The following is a 27,948-nucleotide window of genomic DNA, read 5'->3' as shown; positions in this document are numbered from 1 at the left end:
TACTCAAGCGATAGTGACCGGCGGTCGTATTTTCACACGTTTGCATACTAGGTGTGGTTGGGAAGGAACGGGACATTGTCAATAGGAGCTCAACTTCGCCTTTAGAATGATGGCAGTAAGCCCGAGTATATGAGTCTCTGTTAATTTCTGTTAAAACTGAACTTTACACTGCATTAGCCTCAGCGACCTGATAGCCTACTGGATAGAGGCGCCAGCTCGTGCATACTAACTCCAGGACAGGTTCAATTCCAATCCAGGGGCACTGTTATGTTTATGTGGTGGTGGTGTTGTTCCCTCATGTAAAGTAAAACTGTGGAAAAATATAGTTCTTGTTGTTTTGAGGTACTGTGCTGTTACTCCAATATACATCTTTACAAGGCAAAGCCCAAGGCAAATTTTTTTACCTAAACCGAATCGAATATCGGCTGACGCGCTCGATCTCACGCCACCTTAAACCATTTACCACCAGTTTTCGGTGTGATGTGTTTCGCCCGTTTTGTTCTTAAAACTCACCCTTGAAGATGGATCGGGTTCCTGCCTCTCCAACTCCTTTCTCTTTCTCTCTCTCTCTCTCTCTCTCTCTCTCTCTCTCACACACTTTCGCCAGTTGGGGTACGATGACTCTCGAGGCCTTCTACTAGGCTAGGGGCCATATCGCGCGGGAGCACGCGGCGACTCTCCCTCCCTGAACGATGAGATAAGTAGATACGCTTTCCAAGAAGGTAACCGCCGCCTCGCCTATTTGTAGGCGAAGAAAGCACTCCACGGGTCATCGGGATGGGCAACGAAACTAACAACAAAACCAAAACACACCCAAACCCGTTGGCGAAGGCTTCAGTCAGCGCCCAATCGATAGCTGTTCCCTGTCGAACGCGTGTGCTGTGGTCATCGACCCCGGGGGCCTGTTGGGCCCGAACGTATTGCAAAGGTTTTGCTTCATAGGAGCCTATTTGAACAGTGCAATTAAAGCTGGTACCTTTTCAAATGTCCCAAAAAGCGTCACATTTGCACGGGCGTCAAAATTAGGAGGGGATGAACATTGTTTGCGAAAAACCCGGCATTACAAAGCCATCCGCATCCAGGGCACAACCGAAACAAGAGCAGAACAGGAAAAAAGCAAAACGGCAGCAAACCACAGAACAAGACCCGCAAAGAGGGCCCAGATGGAGGATACCACCGAGGATGGCCGCAAGTGGTGCCTGCTTACGCGCCTTCCATCGACGACGACCCTTGCCTTTCCGTCCGTCACTCAATGGGAGGGGGGGGGGAAACTGTAATAGGAGTATACGATGCACTCACCGCCTCCGAGAGGGCGTCCGTGCTCGTTTGCTATCGTCTGCGTTTGCCGCCCTTCAATATCTTTCCACCCGCAACGCTTGGAGCTTGGAGCGCCTTTTATTTTTCGCCGTTTGCCATTTGTCGTACTTTTTACCCGCTGAGAGACACAACCGTTGGTTAGTGCCCACGCGACCCACCGCGGTACGCGGACTCCCACATCAGCCGCCGACGGAGGCTGGAATCGTTACCATCTTTTCCTTTTTTACTTTTTCATTTGCGCTGCAGCCATCAATAATCGTTTATTGCGCTCGGTGATTGCAAGGGGATGGGCTCTCACTTGTTGCACATCTTCATTCTTGATGGGAATGGGAAATGCTGTACCTGTGAGGATGTTGTTCGAGATGAGTGTTAGAGCAACGAAACTTGACAAGAAAACTGCGAGCCTAGAGCATGGATACTTTTTATTGGCTAATTTATTTCGTTTGCCATTTGCATTTTTGGTCCTTCGAGCCGGATTTTCACCACCGCATACGTTCAGAACGGAAAACGCAAGTCGAGTCTTTATCCCACCTTCACCGTCACCAGCTGCGCTTTACTCTTAACTAAGAAGTAAAGTATGTGCGTGTACGATAGATCATTTGCGCTTTCCATCGAAACATTTGGTCCTTAGAACCGGATTTAAAGCAAAAGTGTTTATCCTCTAGTTTTTTTTTCTTACTTTGCTTTATCCCTAGTTGACTTCTTACCAATCCCAATCGCTCAATGTTCATCATCTGCTGTTTCACCCCAACCAGTAGTTCCCTTTCCACCAAAAACCCTTCCCCCCTTCAGTCACTTCAACCTACACGTGTTGAAGTATCGCCACGATGGTTTCGCTAATCGCGAACCGTTTTAGCACGGGAACGCATGCACGTGGTAAAGCGCCGACCTGCCAGGCCAGATGAGTCATCCGCCCCATGTAACGCACATGTGGCCGTACCGTGCAGCTCGCAGACAAAGTGGACGGAAGCGATTAGCCTCCAGCTCCGTTCAAGAATCTCCATTCGCGACCCACGTGTGCTCCAGGCCGGCAACGTGTGTGTGCGGGGCTTTGAGTTTGTTGTGCTTTGATTGTGGCGCGTTTCGCTTTGTCTTCTTTGTCTTCTCCTCCTCCCCATCAGTCGGTCGGTCGATGGCTGCGATTTATGCGACACCCGCACCCGCGCGCTGTGTCTCGCGTGCTGTTCGGGGGTAGGATCTAGCATCTGGCTGACCCACCTACGGGCCACAAACAGCACGTCGCACTCGGGCTCCGTGGCACTCCGACCGACACTGGGACGTGATTGAGCGCGGAAAGCGTGCAAATATTCGACGCGTACACTCATGCCCGCGTTCGGTTCGTCGTCTGGAACGAACGACTCCAGCGTACAGCTAGACGGGAGTCGCTTCACCAGCGCCCCGTACGCACGTGTAGTGACGCGCCTAACCGTCACCGGGGCCGCTTGCGCTACGCTACAATGTGGCAAAGCAAAAAAGACAGAACAAAAAGAAGACTAAGAAGCTGTAAAACCACAGACTCCTTCTCTCAACGGCAACGGGGAGAGGGTTGCAATGGCTGCAAAAATTCTAATAAAAATACAATGTCAAAACAATCAACCCCCGAGTGGAGTGGAGTGTTGCCGAGCGTTCGCTGTAGACCCAGCGCACATGTGCACGAGTCTTCCGACTTTGTTTTTCAGCAGTTTTGGTTATATTTTAGTGCCCAACGCATTCCGCAAACCTTATCTCGTACCCAGGTTTCCCCCTCTTGGCGTTTCACCCTTTCTTTGTGTGCGAATTTCGGTAGCCAATAAAAGCAACATTCCCCATCTCAGCCTGTCCGGGTTGTAATCTGTTCTGTAGAACCATAGCAATGGCGCTGCACAGCTTTTCCCGTCCCAGACGAGCAATTCCTGTCCCTAGATTCATGCTTTACCGGAAAATAAGTATCCTGGAGGACAGCATATCCCGTTTTCCAGATTGAGATTACTCCAACGGTTATATCTTGTACCCATGCTGACGTTGCCAAGGAACCGATTCACAGTGTCCACGAAACTTTGAGCTAGAACCCGAATGTAATTGGTTGCAAAATAATCCAAAAACGTGCTGGAGTTGACTGCTTCCGAAAGTCGCAAGGCTCTCGTCTCGATTGTCGTATTGTACTGTCAGTTCAGCCAGCTGTCACTTGGGATGCGGGTGCTCTCACGCCGTGCCGAGCTTAATCGATCATTTTAATCGATATATCCCTATCAATAGGCCCCTGGGAAGCTGCCAGCTGGGTGACAGCATCCAGCAGTCTCATCCTCTACAAACGGTAGAGAGAGAGAGAGAGTGAGATAGAGAGATAGAGAGAGAGAGAGAGAGAGAGAGAGAGAGAGTTCCTCCGCTCAACAACAGTAGCAAGCGTAGCGATACGATCGCATCTGATCGCAGCGGTGTGTGTGGTGTACACGCTCATCTCGCCGGGATAAGCGCTTGGGGCTTTGCGGCACGGCGACTTAATTTCCCCTTCTCCCAGTACCACCTCGTACACTAACGCAAACAACAAAAACCACTGGCGTTCGAGTGTTTGTGTGTGTTCCCACTTTGGCGCGCTCTCGTCGTGATGCACAGTGGTTCCTCTCAGAGCAATGGGCGGACATACATAAATTCGTGTCATAAGTAGCAAAACATTAAAACCGGAAGTGGAGTCAAATAGTTGATAATTTCTAACGTTCGAATGTCTGCAAGCGAAATAGTAAAAACGTAGAAAAAGTATTCTTATTTAGATGCTTAGAACTTGAAAAGAGGCAGCTAGGGACAGCTGAAATTGTTAGGAAATGTTTACAACATATTGATTCAATACACTACAGATGCAGCAGATTACAGTGAAAACATGCTAGGTCCATAAACATTTAATGCACTGAAAGTTTAAATACTTTTTGGCTTGAGACTTATGACTTAAGACAAGTTTAGCTGAATGTTTATTGTGCTACCTCTACCGGAGTTTTTTTTAAGCGTTCTGTCATGTTAAAGCTACGGAAAGCGTGTTGTTTTACGGTTTTAGTACTAATTCGATTTGTTTAAACGCGAATTGCATGTACCGTCTTGCCCCGAGTTACGCGAGTATGCTACAGTCGAGTTATGCGAATTTGTATTTTTGACAGTTCATATGACAAAGCGGCAAATTTTTTTCCAACAATTGTCAATTGCAAAATTTATTTGCTTTTTCTTAAAGTTTTACAATAACAAAATGTTCAATACGAACTAAATAAGTCAGTTAGTATATAAAAGTACTAAACTTAATCAACAACCATTCATCAACTATATGTTGGCTTACGTTACGGCTTAGGCATTATTTGCGTAATTCGGAGAAAGACTGTAATTACATTCAGAAGGGATTTTTCTGATCTTATATATACTGTAGAAAGTACAGAAATAACAAAATGTAATCAGAAATACAGAAACATGACATAAGCGCTACCATCGAACTCATCGTCAAAAGAAAAATAACAACAATCATGCACCGAATAATATGTAGACTTTATTATAAAATTGTATGATGCCTTCTTGCATTTCGTGTTGCAGTTGGTTAAAAAAAGCCTTTTTAAATCAATTTGGCAGCAAAACGTCTCGAGTTTCCGGTTGACTCAGCACTAATGGGCACCCTCTGTCACCAGCAATAAAGTTTTTATACGATTTTCCATTTTTCAAATCATCGTATCTCCCAAACTAACGGACGCAAATGAGTGAAATTTTGGCTCTATACTAAGCAACTATCTTACTTTCAGCAAAGCAGCTTGCTTTTTAAATATTGCGAACAAAACCAATGCATGCTTTATGTCCACCACTTCGACTATCGTGTCCGGTGGTGCTGAGAGAGCGTGCAATGCGTCTTGATCGTTCTGCGCACTGCATTTGTGTTAGCTCATCGTGTTCTATCGTCCATCCCCAACGGCCCCAGCAAAACGCGTTTGTCCAACTGGCGCACCTAATACACCAGCACAGGCACACTGCCGTGGTGTGCGCACACAAATATGAATAAGTATAACTCCTATAACCGAAAACACGATCGTCGCAGCCTGCCTGTTGTAAATGTGGGGTAGCAGAGGGCGGGGGAGGAGGGGGGTTGTTCAGGGAAGGGAGGAAGGGTTTTTTTCTTCTTCTATTTTTGAAACAGGTTTTGCGCTCACGCGCCGCGCCGTTCGACCGTGTGTACCTGTGTGTGTGTGTGAGTGCACTCTTCTTCGATTTCTTCGGAAACGAAATAAAAGGAACCAGGTGGAAGAAACGGTTTTTATAGATTGGTTTCAAACGGGCGTTTGGGACAAGTTGGTGGGGGAGGGGAGGGGGGTGGGGGGAAGGGTAGTGAATTTTGTGTTCAGTAGACACACAACGCAAACACACACACACACGCGCACACACACACACACACACACACACACACATCCAGCACGACGAAAGGTTTCGTACGTGAATCCGTGATTTTGTTTCACACAAACGTGCGACGATGCGTCAAGATGCTGTATGTATGTAAGCGCGCTGTTAAGCTGTGGGTGGGGGAGGAGGGGCGGGGGAGGTGTGGGGATATATGAGGGAGGGGGCAATGCTTTCCTTTCGGTTTGGGTTAGGTAGGTTTTTATTTTTTTCCTCCTGTCGCAGCATCTCGTTCCTGTCGCGTGGGGTTGCGGGCTGCAGGGTTTCTCAATCCTTCTCAGCGGGGAGCGATCGGGGTGATCTTTTGTATGCTCTTTCTTATTCTCAATCGCTCTCTCTCTCTCTTGCTCACACAAACACACACACTCTTTCAAACATCTTTCACCGTGGGTCGTCGCCGTCTGGTTCTGCGTGCAACAGTGCGCCTCTGCAAGAATAAAACTTTTATTACTGTACACACTACCGCACACACGCACACACGTACAACAGCTTGTAAAAGCGTGTACACATTGCCCCCACTCCCCCTCCCATCTCCCCCCTAAACCCCATGACCCAGCGTGGTGTCTTTCGCTGTTTTGCTTGATTGCACTACTTCTTCTCCTTGAGGGTTTGTGTTCATTGCGCACGGTCGAGTGAAGGGTTTATTTTTATTTTAATGCTCCACACATTTAAAAACACACACACACACGCTGGAGGTTCTAGTGCGCGACTCAAACGTTCATTCGATTTGCTGACTCCCCCCACCCCCCTCCCGTCATTCATTGCCCTTCTGCTGTTTAATTTAATGTTTTCAATACCATTCTACTTTTTCCACATCGCTCGTTTGCCTCCTCGCAGCATCCTTTCAATAGTTTGTGTGACTCTGTGTGTGTGTGTGTGTGTGTGAGTGTGATTTTTTTGTCATAATCTTTTTATCTCCCTTCTTCTCGCCGCGCTGCTTTCTCGGGCCAGCCAGCCCAGCGACTTGCCGCCAGCATCGAACAGCAGTAGTTTCAACCGTTCTCCCTCTCGCCCTCGCTTTGACCGCCTCTCACTCCACAACCCCCCACCCCCTCCCCTCACCCTTTGCATAACTGGTTCCAGGGGTCGGGAACACGAACTTTTGGACACTTTAATTTAATCTAATTTAATCTGACCCTCCTCGGTTTCGAAATTAATTTCCGAGCGAAACATTCATAAAACTGAAACCACCTCCTCCTCCCACCCCCCCCCCCTGTTTCGCCACAGCCTCTCTCGCCAGCTTACTGTGTGTCTCTCTAGCTCTTTTTTTCCTTTCCTTTTTTTAAATGTGTTATACTCCTTTTGCCTCCCTCCCGTTTCGGGTTCCGGGGCAGCGGGCAAATCCCGTCCAACATTTATCACCCGAAAAGCGAAATGAGCAAAAGTTATGGCGAAATTGAATCCCAGACCGAGAGAGAGAGAGAGAGAGAGAGAGGGGGAGAGAGAGAGAGAGAGGGGAGAGAGAGCGTGCTTTGATGGAGCGGGAGGAAGAGAAGGATGAAGGAGAAGGAGCAGAAGGGGGAGGATTTTAAGATGTCGAGCATTAAAAAGAGAATTCACAGTGTCTGCTGTAAGTGTGCACGTGTGAATGTGTGTATGCGCGTGTGTGTGTGTGTGTGTGTGTGTGTGTATGTGTGAAGGAGAAGGCAACAAGTCGCAGCATCCAAATGGGGGTTTATGTTGTTGCTGTTGTTGTTGTTGTTGTTGCTAAATAATTCTTCATCAACCGTACGCGTTCGTTGTCTTCGTCGACGGCGATGACGATTTGCGTCTTCTGCGCCTGGTCCTTGCCCTCCGCCCGGTTTCACTGTTGCACCCGATTTCATTAGCGTTTTTCTTCTTTTTTTGGCAGTGACGTGTAACCTGCCTATGCGTGTGCGTGTGTGTGAGCGTGTTGATGCCTCTTCCCGGTTCCTTTTTTTTTTGGGTGCGAAAGGATTTCTTAGTGCATTTGTTTTGTTTTTCTTTTTTTTTTGGTTTTTGTTTTCTTGTTGCGTATTTTCTTCAAACTTGCAGCGAGGAGCGCGTATCTCATGCGGCTGCAACTCCCAGCATCCCCGAGAGCACCCGGCAAACAGCTGGGACCGACCGCCCCGAGTGGCGGCGGGGTTTGCTGTCACCGCTCCGCCGCTATGATGAACCGTTTGCGTTCGCAGAATATTACGCGCAAGAAGGAAGAGAAGGAGGTTGCGCTGTCAAAAGGGCTGTTTAAATATAGGTCTGCCGGGTTCGGTGCGCGGTACTACTGTCCCTGGGTTCGGTTCGGTTTGGTTGTGCGGTTGCACGTGAAAGCGCTGGCGATAACAGCCAAGAGACGCACGCCACTCTCGGGCGCCCGAAACCGATAGCAGCACTCAGTTTGATTGCAAAGCCAAAACTAAACGCGTTTGGCGCGCTCCCAAGCAGTCGCTAACTGCTGCACTCGGGCCGGTGCAAACTGTAACTGCCGTCTGCACGCCTGCTACACTCACGCGCCCGACGCGGCTGAACCGACTATGTTGCTTTTGTTGCCATTGTCGTCATGTTGTCGCGCTTCCAAGATGCAATGAACGGGTTTACATCCACTAATGCCTTTATGTTGCGGATTAAAGTTGAGTAGGTACACCATGGAGGCTCGATAGCGTAATTGTAATAAATACATAATTAAATAGATAAAAAAATATACAAACAAAAGCAGGAGGCTCGGTACAGGGAGAAAGGGATAAACTCAGCAACATCCCTTTCCCGATTCGATGCTGAACGTAATTAACATTGATTGATCCCGCGGGTACGTACAGCGACCGAAACCTTGTTCATCGTCACCGCCACAGCACAGAAGTGGCTTAGTATGATTGCAAATAAAATTAATTCGCTCCATTTGCCACGCGCAGCAAATGATCAGTAGCAGCAGCAGCGCAGTTGATAAGCCCTGAGTACACCGCTGGTACGGGGCGTCGCGCGCAATGATACTTTATCCAATTAACCGATGCATACTGCTCGTTCGCTTCACAGTCCAATCGGCAGAGCGGCAGGCACGTTTGCTGCTGGTGCTGCTTGACCCTATTCATTATCCCCATATCGTGTCCGTCCGGTGGTGAGATAAGCACGCGCGCGCGCCAGTGTTTGATTCTCTCTGCGTGGTTGTTTGGTTGGTTGATGGTGTGCTTGGTGTATTCTCTCGTTCGATGATGATGTGTGCGTATTTCCTGCAACTACGCTTCGAGGTCCCCTCAAAACACAACAACCAAGCCAATTAATAGAACCCGGTAATAATCAATTAACGCTGCTCTATATATCTCTCTCTCTCTCGCTGGCCCTGCACTGTAGGGGTTAGCATATTAGAGCAGCGGTCGGCAAGGTCCGACCCGCGAAAAAGGATTTTCCTGTTTATTGAAAGATGAGAAGAGCCTATTCGTATACAAATTACTGAGTAAATCTTTTAGTAAGACATTTAATATTGTCGTGCTCTAAGAGAAGTCCTCTAAAGCTAAGAGAGATACTTTCTTTCCATAAACATCCTTTAAAAGGTAATCATTCAAGCTTACTTGTAAAAATAAATCTACGACCTGGCGAGCTGCCTGTCGTTCAGTTATCCGTCATTTTCGCCATGACGTACGTGTGTAGGCATGTGTTTAAGATCTACCTTCGATTATTATCAATTCCTACTCTATTTTCGCGACGAAATTGTTGGAGCTGAGCTTTTCCATCATGTAGATCGAAAAATTCTCAATCGAACGCAGCACAGGAAGATGTTGGACGCAGGTTCGTGAACTAGGATGTCATATCTAGGTCTAGGGACTCATGGGATACTATTATTGAAATTGCAATTAACGTTTCGTTAGTGTGAGTGATGGTAAACATATGAAAATTCGACAAGTTTTGTCCATTTTGGTTAAGGAAACGTTGAAGGATTTTATCACTATAGTCTTTAATGATATGGATTGAAGGACTTATAGCTATAGTCCAACTCAAGGTAGAACCTCGTTTTGTTATTTTTATGAGTGCTATGATTACAAACTGTTGATTTTTACGAGTACAACGATTGTCGAAGGTCGTATTCATAAATAATTAGTTATCAATTTGATGCCATGGCATTTCTTGCTGGTGAAACATTTGGATAGTTGCAATTTCTCCAAGAATAAATTCTTCCAAAAATGTTTGGGACAAAGAATGAGGAGGTCATAAAAAAAAGCGATATTGCTTTGTAGTTTTGACTGATCACACTTCTGCCGATTCTTAGCTGATGAATGTTTACGAATAATATGATGAAATAAATAGTATGAATTACCAATTGCGAGCCTTGCTGGGATGACATAAATACAGAGAAGCAACAATATTACCAAACGCTTTGCTTTTCATGAATCAAACCTCGCAAGTTTGCCGACCGCTGCATTAGAGGGAAGAAGCAACGATATTGATTATCTCCGCGAATATACAACAATTGAGGAGATGAGTCATACTTGGTGTGTTATTTTTCTTATATTTTTGGTTGACGTTTGTAAAGCCTAGAAGCCGTAGATAAAGAAGTAGTAGAAGAAGCGCACTTACTGTGCCTGCTTATCTACTAAACACACGCACACACCACTGTCGCACGAATGTGTGTTTTGTGTAATAAAATAATAATACCCCCATTTAGCGGTGTTTTGTTTTAATGGTCATCGTGCAACCATCAGTCAAGTGCACGCTTCTCGCTCTCTCTCTCTCTCTCTCCTTCGCTCTCTCTATCTCTCTCTTCCCTTTTCACCACTTGTTTCATTACAACTGTGATTGCATCTTACGATATAGAAGTAGCTGCTGCCGCTCGACCACCACCACCACCACGACTGGCCAACAAATCTTTATTTATCTACATTGCAAACGGCCGCTGTGTGTGTAGCGATGGAGGGGGGTGAGGGGTGGGAGAGTGGACTTGCATTTAATTCTACTGACTGGGTGCCGGTTTGTTGTAGTTTTGTCGTTTGCGTTTGCTTTTTGTTTGGTTTGTTTGCTTGCTCTCTTCTCTCGGGGCATTTTCGGGACCCGTTTCTGGCAACGAAGTGCCCAGTTGACGACAGGGTCTCGCGCTCACTCTCTCTCTCTCTTTCTCTCTTTCACTCATTCGATACTCACACAATTTAAAAGGGAAACCAAACCTATTTCGAACGGGTTAACAAACAAACAGCAAAAAAAAACCCGGTGGCAACTCATCGGGAAAACCCGCCGCGATCGCCGCACTGTCGTCATTTCGTTCGGTTCGCTCTGCCTTTAGGGGGAGGAAATGGGAGTAAAAATTGGGAAAAGTAACACTCACACACACACACACAGAGCTACACACCACCACACAGCACCTCCCCGAGTGCGTCCAGTTCGGTGCTGCTGCCATTCATTCGAACTCCACGAACACAAGCCAAGTGTGCGTCTTCTGGACGGTTCTATTGCTTGCTCCATCACCTGGGCTGTGTGAGTGTGTCTGCTGAGTGATGGAAAAATTTTCCACCCGAACGACCGTTTTGTGTTGCTCCCGAGCGGTGGTGGTGGTGGTTGTGTTTTTCGTTTTCTTTGTTACTCTGCGCGCGTTCTCCTTTCCGTGCAGTCGCTCACACTCGCTTGTCTCTCTCGCTCGCGCAGACACACACGCAATCTCTATCTCCCTTTCGCTCTCTCTCTCTCTCTCTTTCTCTCTCTTTGTCTCTCTCTCTCTTTTTCTAACGCGTCACGGAATCGGTAACGGTATAACCATAAACCCTACAGCGCGCGCCGTCCGAGTGAGTTCGAGCCGTTTTGGCGCTGGTGAGCGCACGGCCACTCAGCTCGCTCGCCATTGAGTGACCCAGCCCGTGTGCCGCGTGTGCGCGCTTGTTTGCTTGCGCGAGCCCGTACGCGAGCCGTCGCGTTTTAGCTTCCCGCTTTAGTTGCGTTTCGAGTGTTGTGCCCGTAGCGTGTACCTTTCGGTGCGTCGTCGCCGCTGTTGCGTCTTACCCAAGCGAGTGTGTGTGTGTGTGTTACTTTTTCTTATTACCAACCCCCCCCCCCTTCGATCCCATCCCATTCCACCGCTTGGCCGTCACCAAAAAGTGTGTGTGTATGTTTTCCTGCGGGCCTTGTTAGTTTTTTTCTTTTCCTTTTGCGGTGCGTGTATGTGTTTACTCGGGTGCGACGGAAAGCTTTTCTTTCGGTTCTGCTTGTGTGTTTTTGTTGTTGTCACTATTGTTGCTGTTGCTTTTCCGCATCTCACCATCCCCCAATCCACCTCCGCCCGCCCGACCGTTGGTCAGTGTCGCTTGGTCAGGTCGAGGAGGTGGAACGGGCAGCCGCCCCATTGCTTCTAGCTGTTGTGTACACCTTCTAGCCTACCCACCAACCCCATCGCAACCATCAACTTCTCTTTAAATGCGCAACAACTCTAGTGCAGAACGGTGTGTGTGTGTGTGCGTGCGTTTTTGAATGAATGAGAAGGGGGCAGCGGTTAAAAGCCCCCCGGCGGGTATCAATTAAAGAGCCTTTCCAGCAAGCGGAACAACGTGCAAACCCAATGAAACAACAACAACAAAAAAGAAGAGAAGTGAAAAGCGAGAAGCTTTCGTGTGCCTAGACAACAGCGAACAGCGAAAGAGAAACGAGAAACATCAACAAACGCCTAAAACACGGGGCCCCCCAAAACAAACAATCAAACAAACAAACAGACAAACAAACTTGCCGGAAAATAAAAACAACCAAAAATTGCACACACAGAAAACCAGCCAGTCCGACGGTCATATTTGATTGATTTTATGTTCTTTGTGGCTGTGTGCGTGTGTGCGTTCGTGTACATTTGCTTGTAATGGGAGCGAGCAGACAGTACCAGCACCACCACCACCACCATCACCATCCCCGGCTATTGAATAATAACCCAATGGGCAAAGGGACAGCTTAATGTGTGGTTGGGGCTGCCTGTCGTCGCGGCGAAGCGTGCTAATTAAAACGGCGAACCCAATCAACTGTCTCCTGTGTGCGTGTGTGTGTGCATATAAAAGGAAACAAACACAGTAGAAGGGAAAGAGAGACACACGAGTGTGGTAAAGGATTTGGAACAAACAAAAAAGGCGCATCTAAACGAGCCGAGTCCGTGTGCTCCTTTTGGCCCAAAAAATAAAATCTAATATGATTTCTTTTGAAATGTGGCTGCTGCACACACACACACACACATTCAACTAGTCAGTGCGTGTGTGTGTACAGATCTTGTTAAAAGCTCCCCGCAGCAGGGATATCAATTTCCGTTTGACGTGAAGCAACATTGGCTCTTACCGAGTTGGCTGTCACCGTGTTGCTGCTGGCTTTAACTTGCAGACTTGGACTGCTGCTTTCCCGAAAGCTTTCAAGGATTGATCTCGGCTCAAGATCACTGTGACCAAACAAACACACACACACACGCACACATACAAAGCTGGCAGGTTTTTGGGGGAAAAAATACAACTTTTATTTTCGACCTGCAGGTCCGACCTGCCGAGCTGTCTACAACTTTGGTTTTTAATTGTTGTTGCCTTGGATGTCTCGCCGTTCTGTACCGCGTGTTCTTCTACTGTGTGGCACACGGGGGAGCGTCTGGACTGTCTGGAGTGTCTTGTCGCCCCTCGCTCGTCCTAATCATGAAAGCAATTAGGACGAAAAGGGGCTGAGCGGAAACGCAGCGGACCAAAACAGGGAAACACCACAAATAGACAGCGCGAAGGGAACAACTTGTCTCTCGCTCGCGCACCCAAAACGCATCTACTGGGTTTGAAAATGTAAATCTCGTTCTGTGTGCTATTTTGTGTGTGTATATTTGCCTTTCCCGTAAAGCTCGGCACACACAGACACACGCCACTGACCGTTTTGCGTCACCCATACACTCTAGCACGCCGTACACGCAACACGCAATCTAAGCCACCTGAGCGTCACCGCTTAATCGTTCAATCCAAAAAAGAAAGAGAGAGAGAGAGAGAGACGAGAGAGCGAAAGAGAGAGCATGTCTAAGGCGAGACGAAAGCTCTGTGCCAGGGAAGCACAGCATCCAAACAAGTCTACCCGTTACAAGTGTGTCCGTGTGCCGCGCTGCTTTTAAAAGACAGGGAGCGTTGTCCTACTACCGCAGCCAAAAGGATCAGCGCAACCCAGCTGACAAAAATGCTCCACAGTTGTCTGTGTGTGTGGTTCTCCCCCCGGTGACGATTATTGTTTTGCTGGGTGCACAATGTTGCGATTAAAACCAAACAATAAAAAAAACAGCTCTGTCTTCGACACGATCGACAAAAAGCTGTAAAACGTTTATGGGGCTGGGCGCAGGATTTATTTGGCTGCAGGTAGGGCAGAAGGTAGGGAAGCAAAATCAAGCCAACAAGCGAAGGCGAGCGAAAGAGAAAGGTAGCAGATAGAAATGGTACAAAATGGGTCGGTAAATCGTTAACGGCTGTGGCAGGATCGTTCTAGGGTGTAGAAGGGAATTAATTATAAAAGCACACACACACACATGCACACGCATCTACGCGCATCTAAATCGTATCGAACGCATCGAGTATGTGCGAGTAGGCAAATGAAAAGAAAAAAAGGCCGAGAGGAAGCCGTATTAATATAAGCGCAGTATTATGAGAGAAGGGTCGCGATTGTTGAAATAATCCAACGCACAGTGCGCACGGCCACGATAATGAATTAGACCGCATAAAGGTAAAACCAGACCAGCAGAAGAGACAAAGACAGGGAAACGAGAAAGAGAGAGAGAGAGACAGAGAAAGAGAGTGTACAAAAGGGTGATGTCCCGCTACTACGCGGGCAATTGGCGCGAAGGCACAGAACAAACGTTCAACGATGCAGTAAGGGAACAGAGGAAGCAACGAGAGAGAGAGAAAGCCTAAACAGAGATGGAGCATCAGCCGAGTGACGAGGAGGGCAATAAAACTTGTTTAGAAACTATAAACCGATATTAAACCTCTTCCCCTTTCCTCCTGCTCTCTTCAGCGGATCGATTCCAACAGTGCTCGACGCGAAGAACGAAGTGTAAAGACACAGAGAGAGAAAGAGAGAGCGAGCGATATAAAGCACTGAGTAGAAAAAAAAGGTTGTCCATTGCGTGCGCGTAGCGGTGCCGCTTGCGCACCTCAGAGAGCAGCGCTAGCGCGCGCGTGTGTGCGTGTGCGAGCCGCTGTAAAAATAAATCGCTTCATCAAAAGCCACACTGCGGATGCATCAAAAACTAAATCAATTTTCTATGAAAGAGAAGTAATTGCGCGAGAACTTTCAATGCCGGCAGCGGGTGCACTTTTTGCTCTACACTGCCTGCAGCAGCTTCAATTTAGCTTGCAAATGTCATTAGGGCACAAACACACACAGAGAGAAAGATTCGCCTTCATTCATCCAGAACGCGATCGGGCACGATCGAACAGCGCGCGCGCGCAGGAGAGAGGGAGAGAGCGGGAGCGTACAATCTCGTTTGGAAGCTGCTTAGCATGCTCGTACCGCTGCTTGTAAAGGTGTGTACGGTCGTGCGGTCTCCTTTTGCTTCTACGTGGGAAAGCAACAGCACAAAATCGAAAGGCTGTTGTTGTTTCAGTGCCACGGACGGCACCCTGCCGCGTGCGCGCTGCGCTACTTTTTTTTTAAACTTTATTGTAGATTGCGTTGTGGGACACGGTGTGTGTGTGTGTGTGTGTACACACCCATACACACACGTGTTTCACAATTTATAACACAAGGTGTTGTCGAATAGGGAATGGGAAGCAGAAGAGCAGGGACAGCAAACGGTCCAAAAAGGTTTGGTGAAAGGATCTTGGTGGCAACACAATCTCTCGTCGTTGCTTGGCTTTCTCGTTCCCTTTCTCTCCCTCTCTCTTTGTCGCACTCTCTCTCTTTCATCCCGTAACCCTTGGTAACCCTCGTAGCCCTAGTAACAACAGGTCGGTTGCATATGTGTTTGTATTCTTGCTGTGTATTCTGTTCCTTTCTTTCCTGCTCAGCCGTCGCTCAGCACAAAACCCTTTTTACTGACTGAAGTTTTGACTGGCTGGCTGGTTAATTTAGCAAAAGGGATGGTGAAGCTGCTTTGTGTGTGTGTGTGTGTGTGAAAGGGATGTTGGGCATGAGTAGGAAGGAGCCAGCAAAGGGTTGGCTGAGCTGTAGAGGAGATGTAGAGGAAAGCATAAATCAAAAGGTACACAGTTGCGCGTACACACACACACAATCCAATCCAAACGCGACTGCTCACTCTAGCGCCCGTGGTGACCCGCTTTATAGATGTGTGTGATTGCACGGCAACGCGCACAACCGTGTGTGCGTGTGTTTTATAATGCGCCGTGTGCGTCTAAACACAGTGCCGTTCAATTTTTATAGCAAATGAGCCGTGATCATCGAATTGGGGAGAGAAAAAAGCGAGCAAAACGAACACATACACACACACAGCTTGATTGAGCAAAGAGAGCGGCATGTGTTGGTGTTACTTGTTTCTTGCGTTTGTGGGCTGATTGGTTTTTCTGCGGGGGGGTTGAACAAACGAGGTGGAGGGCAGAAGTAGACAGAGAAAAAAAAGGCCAGGAGTGGTAAAACCGGTTAAGCGTGCGCAAGACTTCTCTTCCCCCTCTTTGTCCGCTTCTTCTTCTCTTTCTACTACCGTCGTTCTCGTTCGCTCTCGTCCTACCCACGATTGGAGAGTGGCTTTTGGGGGTATTATGAAATCTCGATCCGCAGCGGTGTATGCGACGGGGCTGCGCAGAACGAACACACGATCCTCCGTTCACTGAGTGCTTTTTTTTTTATTTAATTTTACATCTGTTCCCACTCACTCACTCGCTCGCCCGCTCGCTCGCTCGTTTCGTGTGTTTCGTTTTCGCGCGACGGCTGATCGAATAATCCGGCAACGACAATCAACCAGAAGAGAACGTTGGAAACACACACAGCAAAGGCAGGAGCGAACGCTACGAAAAACGAAACACGCAAAAACAAACAAACCAACAAACAAGAAAGGAGGAAAACACTATCGTCACTCAATCTACTTCCAAGCAGCTTCTATCAACCTGATTAGTGGCTTCCGATCAAAATAGTCGAAGCATTAGAGGAGGAAACGAAAGCAAAAGAAACACACACAAAATATTTAAAACGCATCATCACGAGTGTACGTGTGTTGGGTGTTGCGAGTGTATGTGTATATTTTTGTTGTTGTTGTTTTCGTTATTATTTTGGGCCAAATTTTATCTGGTTCTGAAGCGCGTGTCAGTACGCAACTGTGTGCGGTGTTTGTGTGTGCGTGCGTGTGTACGTGATCGAAATCGAATAATGTGCGCTACGTGAGGTTTTCTAAAACTGCTGCTGCTGCTGCTGCTGCTCGCCCGTTGGCACAAAAGCAGCCGCACTCAAATACACACCATTCGAGCAGTCGGAAAGGGTGACCTTAAACGGTGTGTCATCGGACAACCAAGTTCCCGTCCCCCTTCACTCTCATCCCCCAACCGGTACGCAGAGACGCACACCATTTTACCAGGCATCGCGTGTGCACGCTGTGTGCGTCACGGCGACAACGAGCGAGCGAGCGGGCGAGCGAATGAGCGAGAGAGCAAAGAGCGCAACGGTTTGAGCGAAGAATGCTGCATGTACGGCTGAGCGCAGAGGGGGAATGCGAAGAATGTTGAACAGAAATTCCTCGCCAATGCGAATACTGCGCACCGTGAGCGACGCACTCACATTCCGATCGCGAGCTCACACTCTCTTCGGCGTTAAGCCGCACCGAACGGCGGGAAAATGAGTGCCCGAGCTTAAGCCGCATCTGTCCCCTGTCCGCTTGCTGCGCTTTGCCCAGTTGCCGGCCGCTTGGGTGTTTGCGCAAACGGCGGGCGAGTGACCGTACGACTTTTTTCGATGAGTCAGCCCAGCGACCACTGGTCAGACACACACTAGACTCATGTGTGTGTGTGTGTGTATGGTTTTCGTTTTGCTTTTAGCGTGTTTAAAGTGGACCACTCGAAAGTTGAATTAAAAGAACCTTAAATTCTGTGCAGCGAAAGCGGACACGGGAAAAGAAAAACGTAAGACAGTGATATTTATTTGCTGTCTCCATTTTTTCCGCTTGCGACGTAATACTTAGGGCCTAGCACAGGTATCACAGGTATCACTCTGCGTGTCGTGGCTCGTTCGCTCTCTCTCTTTCTCTCTATCTCTCTCTTTATGTCCTACATTGTGCTGCTCAGTAACTCGGACACATTCACACAACAGCACAAGAAGAAGCAGATACTGTGTGTCCCTTTCCGAGGACATTCGGTGTCGTTGCCGCTGGTGCCACCTGGTTAATGCCTTTTTGCTGCCTTAAATCTTTACTAATCGGATCGGAAATTGTGGTACGAAAACACAGACGAAGCAAAAAAAAAAAAAAAAAAAGAATCAGAGAGACAGAGTCGGGGCTTTTTTTGTTGTGTAGGAAAAGCACAACTCTTGTTTTCTTCTTTTGTTTTTGTATGTAAATTTTATTTGTTTTTGTTTGCCGTGTCCTATTACTCGCTACTTCGCCTCGTTGTGCACACGTTCAACAGCTCAAACTAGTCATTTTTGTCGTCCAAACATTACTGAGCTTTGTTTTTCTTTCCCTTTCCTTTCCCTTGAAGAGCGAAATAGAAAAGTGCCCCTGGTCAAAAAAAGGAAGCAAAACGTGTCCTGGAGGTGTTCGTCCGTTCGCACACGATTATCATTTTTTGAGTGCGTGCTCGCGTGTGCGTGTGTTTCAACTTAAACTGGCGCTTTTGACAGGAGTGCAAAAAAAATAGATCTCAAGCGGAAAAGTTAATGATACAAACAAACAATACGACAGCAACAAACAAAATTAAACTCTCCGTGTGCCCCCTTGCTTGGTGCGTGTGTATGCGTGTGTGCGTACGGTGTCATCGAGATAAGCCAGAGTGTGTGTGTGTGTGATTAGTGTGTGAGCGCTGGCTCCTAACGCGGGACGCACCTGACGCAGTGTGTGTGTTTTTGTTGCGTTTACGGGGGAGTTTTTCCTTCCTTTCTTTCTTTCTGCCGTCCTCACCACTTCGGTCTCTGCACGTGTTGTGTGTTTACAGCTGATAAGCACCCCGGGGTAGTGTAACCCACACGCACGTTTTTGTCAGGAAGTGTGTGTGTGTGTGGTTGTGTATGTGGCAAAAGGAAAGGCAGACAAAAAAGGAAGAAAAAACACGCACACAGCACCGCCGAAGAGTGTGGAAAAACTGCAAGCAAGCAACCAAGTGCGGCCAGCGTGCAAGGTCAAGAAAAACACAGACCTGGTGTGTGTGTGTGTGTGTGTCTGTGTGCCGGTCCCAGATTCAGCGGCAAGAGTATTTAGCGTAAAACCCCCCATACCCCCGCTTCGCGCCACATCCACTTTCGGGGCAGAATAAATGTTAATTTTTGGAGGTAATTCTTATTTCCAATTTCTTGCAAACACCTGCTTTTCACTGCATGATAAGGAGCCCGTGAGTGCTGGCGCCTGGGTTACCTTTTTTTTGTTTTTTTTTCGTGTGTGTTTGTGTTGTTGTGCTTCATATAGCTAATTTTCTCTGTTCGATTGATGTTTTGTATGCATGTGTGTGAGTGATATGTTGCGATTATTGTTGCGACTCCTGTTTTAAGGTACTTACACCGTCTCACTGCTACCCTGTACTGCGCACGGTTGCAATCAATGTCATATCAGTTTTAAAAATGCTTCATTTTTTCGTAGTTTGAATATGTATGTGTGTGTGTGTGTTTGATACTTAGTTTCAATTTGATTTGTTTGCTTCGAAGCGATTATGTACAGTGCTGCTTGCTGCATTACGTAAAGCCGGTCTAGAATCTAGCAGAATGGTCAATGGTTCACAGCACCGAACGAGCACACGAAGCGAAACGTAAACATAAACACATTCGTTCGCAATCAGTCAGAAGAACATCATCCGCGGGCGGGCGGACCGACCTTATCTGCGTTATCAGCATTCTTCGCTTTTCTGTTTCGTCCTCTTGTCCCAACCCTCCATCAATCTCTTTCATCTCATCTTATGCGCTAATCCAATGCCGTACATGTGTTTGTTTGGACGTTTGTCGTACCGTGGTGTGATAGACAGCGAACCTTTTCCCGTTTTCCCCTTGCCGTCGTGGTGCCGTCCTCTCAAAAAGCAAGTTTCCTGTACGTACATTGTACATTTAGCAAGCATTTTTGTGTGCGTTTTGATGTGTTTGTGTTAGCCTTTTTTTATAAAAATTGTTTCCATTTCAATCCATCCAGCCCAGTATTTCAGCATGAGGTGTGTTTGCGTATGTGTCTAGTGAAGGAGTGAGCGGGTTTTTTGTTGTTGCTGTTAGCATCTCTCTAGCACCCAACTTGCGCCCCGATTCGATTGGCCCGCGTTGGCCCAGTTTGGTGTGCCGGCCCGCGTACAAGAGTGCTACAATTCAAAAGAATAGTGTTTACTAGGCGTGTGAGTGTGTGTGTGTGTGGTAAGGTGAAAAGGAAACGGGGAGGGGAAAACGGGCAGCCGTATCGACTCTGACGCGCGGCCATCACACAGCGCCGATTGCATGAAGATTGAACACGAAGCGGACGATTGTAAGCTGCTCCAGTATAAGCGACAACTTTACCTAGGTAAACCCCTTTCCCCAAATACATTTTCCGGTGGTGGTAGATGTGTCGGGCGCAGCGATGAAACAGGTTCAGTACGAACGTACGCCGTCTGGATGGAATGGATAGTTCTATTGTTAAGTTGAATGAACGTAATGTTAGTGTTTCAAAAGCAATCCGCTGTTCGAATCCCCAGCTACTCTCCCCACTAATAATAATCGTTTGCACTCAAAAAGAAGATATGATAGGGGGGCGGGCTTGTAAAACAAATCTATTCTTCGCTTCTTGTCTTAACCGCACTAACCCATCTTTAACTGAATATCTAATTTCGTTCTACATATCTCAATTTTCTCCTCATTAGCAGTTTCATATTTTGACTCTCTTAACTCTCTTTAACTTGAACTGCTCCTATATGGGTTGTTATTTGTATCCAATTCTTCCGTGGGTTTTGAAAAGACCACCAAAGGCGTTTTCCAATATATGTTCTCCTCCTACTTCAAATTTGCATACAAATTCTCGATCAAAGATGTGTAGCGTGTTGTGTGTGGCCCAAAACGGGTAAGAAGTGGCCAATACACTCTGTGGCAAAAGCCCCTAGTTCCGTGACCACAAAAACAAAACAACAACATGTCTTTCGTCATCTTTTCCGTGTTACTGTTCAATGAAGGCGGCATCTTTTGAAAGGTTCTGAACTAAAACTGCCACATGCGTGTGTGGCTCAACTCCCACCGAAAGAAGTGGCGCAGCAATCATTGCCTTCTTTCTTCCAGTATTTTAACTTTGCTAATGTGTGCAAGTGGAGTAAACTGCTGTTGGAAATGGGTCCTAAGAAGTTGTAATAAGAAGTTTCTTAACATATGGACACATATTTGCATCTGGTAGAACATATTAGATCTTGACCATTTATGGTCTTAGGTAAACAATGATAAGGTACTTTTGAACATTTTTATAAGTTGTTCATGCTATCTGAACTTCGTTGCAGAACAGCCTTTTGTTTGTGCCTCTTAAAATTAAAGCATAGACTGTTGAATAAGTATAAAATTATTTAAATCGAGCTCCAAATAATTTTAGCTCATCAAAATGAACATCGAAGAAACGAACTCCGGGTACGTATACACGTTCGTTAATATTGGGGAGAGCAAATGTTTAGTTACGATCCACCCAAACCTTGTTAACTAAGGGCTCGAAAACGATTCAATCATTACTTTGTGATTTTTCACAAAACTAGAGCCTAAAAACTGATCTCGTAAGCTCTGGAGGTTCACAGGATCCTTTAACTAATAGAAAAAAAAGAAAAAAAACAGTGGCACCACTATTTTTTGCAGCTCCAATACAAACATGCCTGATGTAGGGGCTCTATCACTTGGATAAAGCTGTTGATTTCTTCCCTATCTCTAGCACACTGCACAGATGTCTCAAGATTTCATCCACGACAGGCTTTGCTTCTTATCTTTGGAAAAATTAAATCATTATCCCATCGGTACCAGAAGATACTCCCTGTGTGACATTTGTGCTCTCGGGGCCCACTCGGGCATGATTCATGGCAGTCACAGCCACGTTGCGGCCAAATCTCAAAAAGCGCCTGTCCAGCGATGCGTGACTAAGGGCACTACGGGGACCAAAACAAGAAAGCACCACACCACAAACCGGTGCATCGGCATGACTCGGTCAGACACACACACACACACACGCACATACACGGTGTAGTTTTGTGTCCTTTTTTCTTTCTTTTTCTTGTCCGTTGACAAGCAAACAACCCAACAAAAGTCGGTGAACGGCGACGATGCCACTCTCCGCGTTATGATTTATGAGTCACACAAGGTATGACCGTCCGCTCGCCCGCACCAAAGCCAATGTTTGTGCAAGCGTCGCGTGTATGTGTGCGTCATCGTGTCATGTTGTGCTGGCTTTCGGTCCGTCCCTCTCTCTCTCTTTCATCTTTGTTTCATCTATGTTGTGCGTGTGCGCGTCGGTCCAAACCGTTCCGGATTCCCTTTTCGGTACTGGTGCGTCTTGACCTCAAAACCACTTTACGCACTCCCCGAGGGGACCGTGTATGTGTGTGTGTGTGTGTGTGTGTGCGCGATAGATAGATGGCAGTAGAATGAACCCCCAGAAGAAACAGAGAGGACAGAGAGGTATGATTGAAACATCGAACGGGAAGATAAGGGGCAGCAAAGGCAACAAGTGCGTCTTCGTCCAGCTTTGGTGGACAGAAACTGGCGGGTGCGCCACGGACACAGGGAACGGGAAAAGGAAAATTTGGGTTTTACGAATGTATATGTGTGTGTGTGTTCGTTCACGGGAAGATCTCCCAAAGAACGCGTGACACATTTTTCCCGGAACATCAGAAATTTTGACCTAGCATGTGTTGGCCCCGCCACCAACTCCAAACACATCTGCTTTGTTAGAGACGTTGGCAGCATGTGTTGGTGGGGCAGACTGTCTATATTTTCCTTTCCAATAACTCCCCATGCTCCCCATCCCCAACAACCCCATTCCCGGAAGCTCTATCGAGAGAGGAACATCTTGATCTCCTGGTTGCGGTACGCGTCATCATCATCACACCGACCCGACCCCGGTCGTGTGTTGTTGGAAGCCTTCTCGCCATCCCCAACTTCAGTAGGGGCGCACACAGACACATCGTTTTAAAATTTGAATTTCAAATTTCCAATTTTGGCTATTAATTTTCGGGGAAACCACCACCGCTCGCGCGCACACTAGTGTAAGGATTTGGTTCTCCTTGTTCCGTTCGTTCGTTTATTGGGGGTTTGCTATTGGTCCGTTTTTTGTTGTGTGTGGCGGGCATTGCGTCTTGGCAGTTTCGTGGAACAGATTATGGAACCGAGAGGACGGCGGGTATACATCGTAAATCATTGCAGCCAAAAACAAAGAGAGGGTTTGGAGGAGAGGTTCCAATTGCGTTCTAGACGAGATTCTGAGAATTGAAGAATTTTGAAGAAATTCTTGCTTATACTGGGGAGTCCTCACAATCCTACGCCTTAGTTCTCTTATGCTCTCGAGTATCTCACTCCATCCTGGTGCTCAAGAATCTACTCCAGACTCCAATATGTTACTAACATGGTGTGTTTTTGTAGCTAACCCAAATCGCACAAAGATGCGGCTAGGTCCCAAAACGTCCCTTACATCTTTGAAGCTGGTTCTGGTTCTTAACCTTTTTGGGTGCGCGAGGCTAGGTCGCTTACCTGCTGCACCAAACGCCAAGTCTCAGCTACCTTCATTAGCCCATTTATATATATCATATATATGACCGAGTTGTCGTCAAGAACTTATCGCACACCGTACCACTTCCGGGACGGAGTCGGGACACACACTCCGGCTTCTGCCCAGAGGTCTGCTGGCGACCGAGGCACGCAATTAGAGACCTGGGCACACGCGGCTCCTCCGCTGCGTTGTCGCGCCATCAGGTTCTGCCTGCCCGTTTCCACTTGTTGCTGCCGGCTGCCTGGCTAGTGCGCGCAAGACGTGTGTGCAAACGAAGTCCGTAGGACCTACCCCAGTTGCCGCCTGCCCGAGCGTCGCGTCGCTCGTCTGTCGCTACATAATGGTGCTTAGGAGCTGGCAGGCAACAACCAATCCCCCACTCCGTTGATGCAAAAGGGAACACACGGCGGACGGTTCGTTCTGCTGCCGTGAAGGTGGAAACGCAGCAGGGTGAAATAATATTTTCTCCTACCCCGGGCGTGCAAGAACCCATTCGGCGGTGTTCGCGCTGTTTGCTCTTTTTGCGCCTCCCCAGTTTTTGTGTGTGTGCCGCGTTCTGGTTGGCTGGGCGCGGAAGGCAGGGCGCCGCTGCTGGATGCAGCATAAGGAGATGGGTGTTTAGTATGCACACTGCATCTCGTACGCGTCGGTCGTCACCGTTTTGTTGTGGGGACGGCCAAGCACTCAAATGAACCGGCAACAACTGCGCTGTGGGGGAGGATTGGGCGCGAGGAAACGGTGGGATACGAACGCAAGGGGTTGGTGTCAGAAGATGTCACTGGCCTTCCTTCACCACTCTCTCTCTCTCTCTCTCTCTCTCTCTCACTCGCTCCTTCCGGGGTTCGCCAAACGGCCCGGGACAGTAATTCTTGCTTGCGCGCTTGCTGTACTCGTGTGGGAGTAAAGATTCGCTTGCACACGCTTGGTTTCGCTGCCGTCTTTGCATAATAGTGCTCTCTGTCTCCATCTCTCCCTCGCTCTTGCCTCCTACACACACCCCCGCCCGTCACCACACGTTTTATGTTGCGCCGCGCGTGATCGAGAGGGAGAGCAAAAAAAAAAGAAAACAAAAAAAAGGTTCGTGAACTTCGCTGCCTCGCAAACAAACGCGACTGCGGCGGGAAAAGTTAAGGAGTGGCGGGCAATAAAATTGGTGTCGCGCCACATGCAAATAAAAAGGGCTCTGCTTTGCCCCGGGTGTGCATTTTCTGTGTGTTTGAGCTTTTTTTTTTGTTGTTGTTTATCTTCTTTGTGCGAATGAAATTGAACGCCAATAATTGCAGTATTTTTATTGTGTGCGTGTGTGTGTCTGTGTGTGTTGTTGGGACAAGAAAGCGCGCGTGGGCAGTAAAATGTGGTTCCAAAATGAAGCGCTCAATCGAAGGCATCGATTTACCCAACAAAAAGGATTTTTTTTTTGAAATCCTCTCTCTTTATTTTTGTTCCCAAGACCAACGAAAGCGTTTTTTATCCTTTTTGAATGTACTTTTTAATGTTAATTGCATGAGCCTTTTTGAATGTACTTTTAAGGAACATAATTGCTGTTTACAACAGTTGAATTGCTGTTTATGAATGCGTTTACATCGCACACGACGGGAAGTGCATCATTAGGGCATCAGATTGTATAAAAAAAGAAGACATACTCTCTTCATGCAAACAGGACAGCACAAATTGCCTCATTGTCCCTCTGCTAGTCGTTTGTCTGGAGTTTTGAATGCATCCAAGATATCGGCGTACCTTTTATAGTCACAAAAGTCCAACAAATCTATAAATTATGGATAATTTCAATTAGGCTTTATGGCGTTACGTACTTGATTGGTTACTCGGTATGATTCTCTCAGACAATTAGCATCCCTTTTCTTCAATGGATTTATAGTTGCTGGTCACACATATCTTTGGAGGTCATAATTACAAGGTATTAACATAATTTGCTACATGAATCTACCAGAGGAACAGGAAAGAGTTTTATAGACGTTCTGAATTCCGATGCCGATCAATGCCAAATTGTTCAAAGCTACTTCCTGACCTATGCAGTAATTCCATATGTGTATTATGCCTAATATCTTCTACTTCTTATTCTTCGGCAAGGCCTGTCTGTACCACTAGTAGACTTGGCTTTCAGTGATTTATCGGTAACCCATAGCAGGATAGTAAGTCCTACGTATTATGATTGATTACTCGGTATGATTCTTTCAGATAACTAGAGCCTCATTCTTCAATGCTCTCAGGGGTTTATAGCTGCTGGTCTCAAATATCTTTGGAGTTGCTTAGCTCATTATTTAAGGGAACGTACATAATTTTCTATGTGAAACTACCAGAGGACCTGGAAAGAGTTATTTTAGACATTCCGGATTCCAGTGACCGATCAATGTCAGATTGTCCATGGCTACTTCGAAACCTGTGGGACAACCTTCATCAATGTTTCTGTTTCTGTAGTAGTTCGTTAAGGAACTTCCCGGTTCTGTTATTCGACATAGTCATTTTTTACTCTAGTGTCAACTTTGGTTAATGTCCCTTGTGCCTAATATCACTAGTCCTAATATCTCTTCTCAACAAACCCGCTCCTGGACCTGGCTCTTCAAGCTTGAATTGTTTGAAGTTTGAATACTTAATCTAACAATTCCAACATGACGCTTCTATCCTTGCTTCGATTCTTTGTTCTCGCTAAGGTCTCTGTAGAAACGAGATCAAATATTAGTCAATATCGGTATAGTCCTTTTGTATTTCATTTCATAGTAGAAAGCCTGTACGATGCATGTTCTCCCATCCACTGTTCCGTAATGATATGCTAAAGCAGATTGCTTTATCAAAAAGAACCTGTCAAGATTAATGTTGAAGTTGAAGAATAAATGCTAGACTAGAAATTAGTGCAGTATCCCTGATTCACATCAAGCAGGCTTCGTTTCTTCTTGCTATAACTAGACTAATTCATCATCATAATCATATCCAAAGTTTGATTCGATAAGAGATATCAGATGTTAAACTGTCTGCGTTAATCGTTCTACAGTACAGGACCTCGTTCCTCTACAGTCCTTGGTTCTCACTCTGTCGCTAGCTCTATCCAGATGCTGCTGGAGCTCTCAATATTTTTGGCCCGATGCTGGACGTGATGCTAGTTACTGTGGCTCCAGTCTGACCAGCTCTACCAGCTGTACGTTTAGAACGTCTGCAGAATTCAAAGAAGTAAACATATTCTTCACAAGCGTCCAGTTCCTTTGCAATGAGCGTATCATTCATATCAAAACAGCAGCGAATAACCCTTCAAAATGGACACTAAAACGATCCCTACAGTCCTTCCCCCTTCACCTTTCCCTTGTAGCAGTAGCAGCTGCACTCGAATAACGCTTCGAGGTGCATTCGTTGGAGCTGTCGTTGAGTTACCGTCGCCAAGTGACATTTCTTAAACCCTGGGGTGTAGTTGATCGCGTTTTATTGAATGTTTTACTTGGTCCACCCCAACCTCCACCCCCACCCTCCCCATTGTGTCACACATATATGCTTTGTTGTGACCGCTAATCACAATCCGGCACCACCGCGCTAGGCTCCGGTTCTCTCGTAACGTTACACACCACTTACACAGCCGTTCACCCTACTGACCGCGGCCCAAAAGCTATGGCCATCGTTGTGTGTGGCAGTGGACGGAAGCGGAGTTGGGAGTGGTGGTAGGGGGGGTGGAAGAATGAAAGGTGATACCATTCCTCTCCCCCGCTCCTCCCCTGTGTTGTTGGGGCAAGTGGAGCGAACGAATATGAAGGCCAGCTGTGTAAGCAGTATTGCCCCTCTCCAATCCAACCCTGCCCAAGTCCGCGCCAGTTCAACAACTCCACTCGTGTAACAAGACACTGCTGCGGTTTCTCGCCCAAGACCAATTTGTTAATATGGCGAAGCGGCGGAGACGGGGGGACGGATGGTCGAGGTGTGAGTTATGAAGTTAGCTAGATCGATCGTGTGTACACTGTGTGTGTGAATCACTGTGTTAGACAGCACAAGGTCAGTTCGGCAGAGTTGCAAAGCGACAGTTTCTCCTCTCGATCGAACTCCACTCGCGAAAGAATTAATAAATCAAAAAGCATAAGAAAAAGAATGTAATAATGCCGCTCGAATGTGTTTCTCGTGTTCGCGTTCTAATCACAGCTCCATGTGTGTGTGTGTGTGTGTGTGTGTGTGAATGTTTACCATTTCCAATGGCTTATGTTTATTTCATAAACCCCATGATTACACAAAAAAATGCCATTTAGCGTCACGAATGAATGGATTAGGGGCATGGATCGCTGAAAACTTGTGGTGCTTCGAGCCTGCTGCTCTCGAGCCGCAGCGTGCTGTCAATCAAAGCAGTATTATACAAAAAGAAGAAGAAAACATAGATTTTGTACACAAGTTTAGTGTTGGGTAAATCTGATACAGACTCACGAATCTGAATGATTCTTTGAAATGATTCAACGATTCTGAATCTCGATTTCAAAGATTCGTGAATCTCTAAAGATTTGAGGATA

At 47.0% G+C, this 27,948-nt stretch overlaps 1 protein-coding gene across 13 annotated transcripts in view; it reads left to right on the top strand.

The window, feature by feature from the left end:
• The window catches only part of LOC120906580 (protein scalloped), a 101,890-nt gene that overhangs the window by 51,517 nt on the left and 22,425 nt on the right, over positions 1-27,948 (top strand). Inside the window, exons 1-3 of one of the 13 annotated variants that reach the window (XM_040318349.1) lie at positions 11,601-11,659; positions 18,267-19,053; positions 19,898-20,254. The exons of 1 other annotated variant lie outside the window; for it this stretch is intronic. In XM_040318349.1, coding sequence (XP_040174283.1) covers positions 20,191-20,254 — 64 coding nt within the window. In that variant the 5' untranslated portion in view covers positions 11,601-11,659; positions 18,267-19,053; positions 19,898-20,190. Of the gene's footprint in view, positions 1-11,557; positions 11,666-15,561; positions 16,811-18,266; positions 19,054-19,897; positions 20,255-27,948 lie in introns of those variants that run through there. 11 more of the 13 variants (XM_040318348.1, XM_040318355.1, XM_040318351.1 and 8 more) reach the window with 11 other exon arrangements.

The sequence above is a fragment of the Anopheles arabiensis genome, chromosome X (assembly GCF_016920715.1).
Source record: "Anopheles arabiensis isolate DONGOLA chromosome X, AaraD3, whole genome shotgun sequence".
In the NCBI taxonomy this organism is placed as follows: domain Eukaryota; kingdom Metazoa; phylum Arthropoda; class Insecta; order Diptera; family Culicidae; genus Anopheles; species Anopheles arabiensis.
Note: the sequence above shows the minus strand (reverse complement) of the source record. Positions and strands in the feature narration are given on the sequence as shown.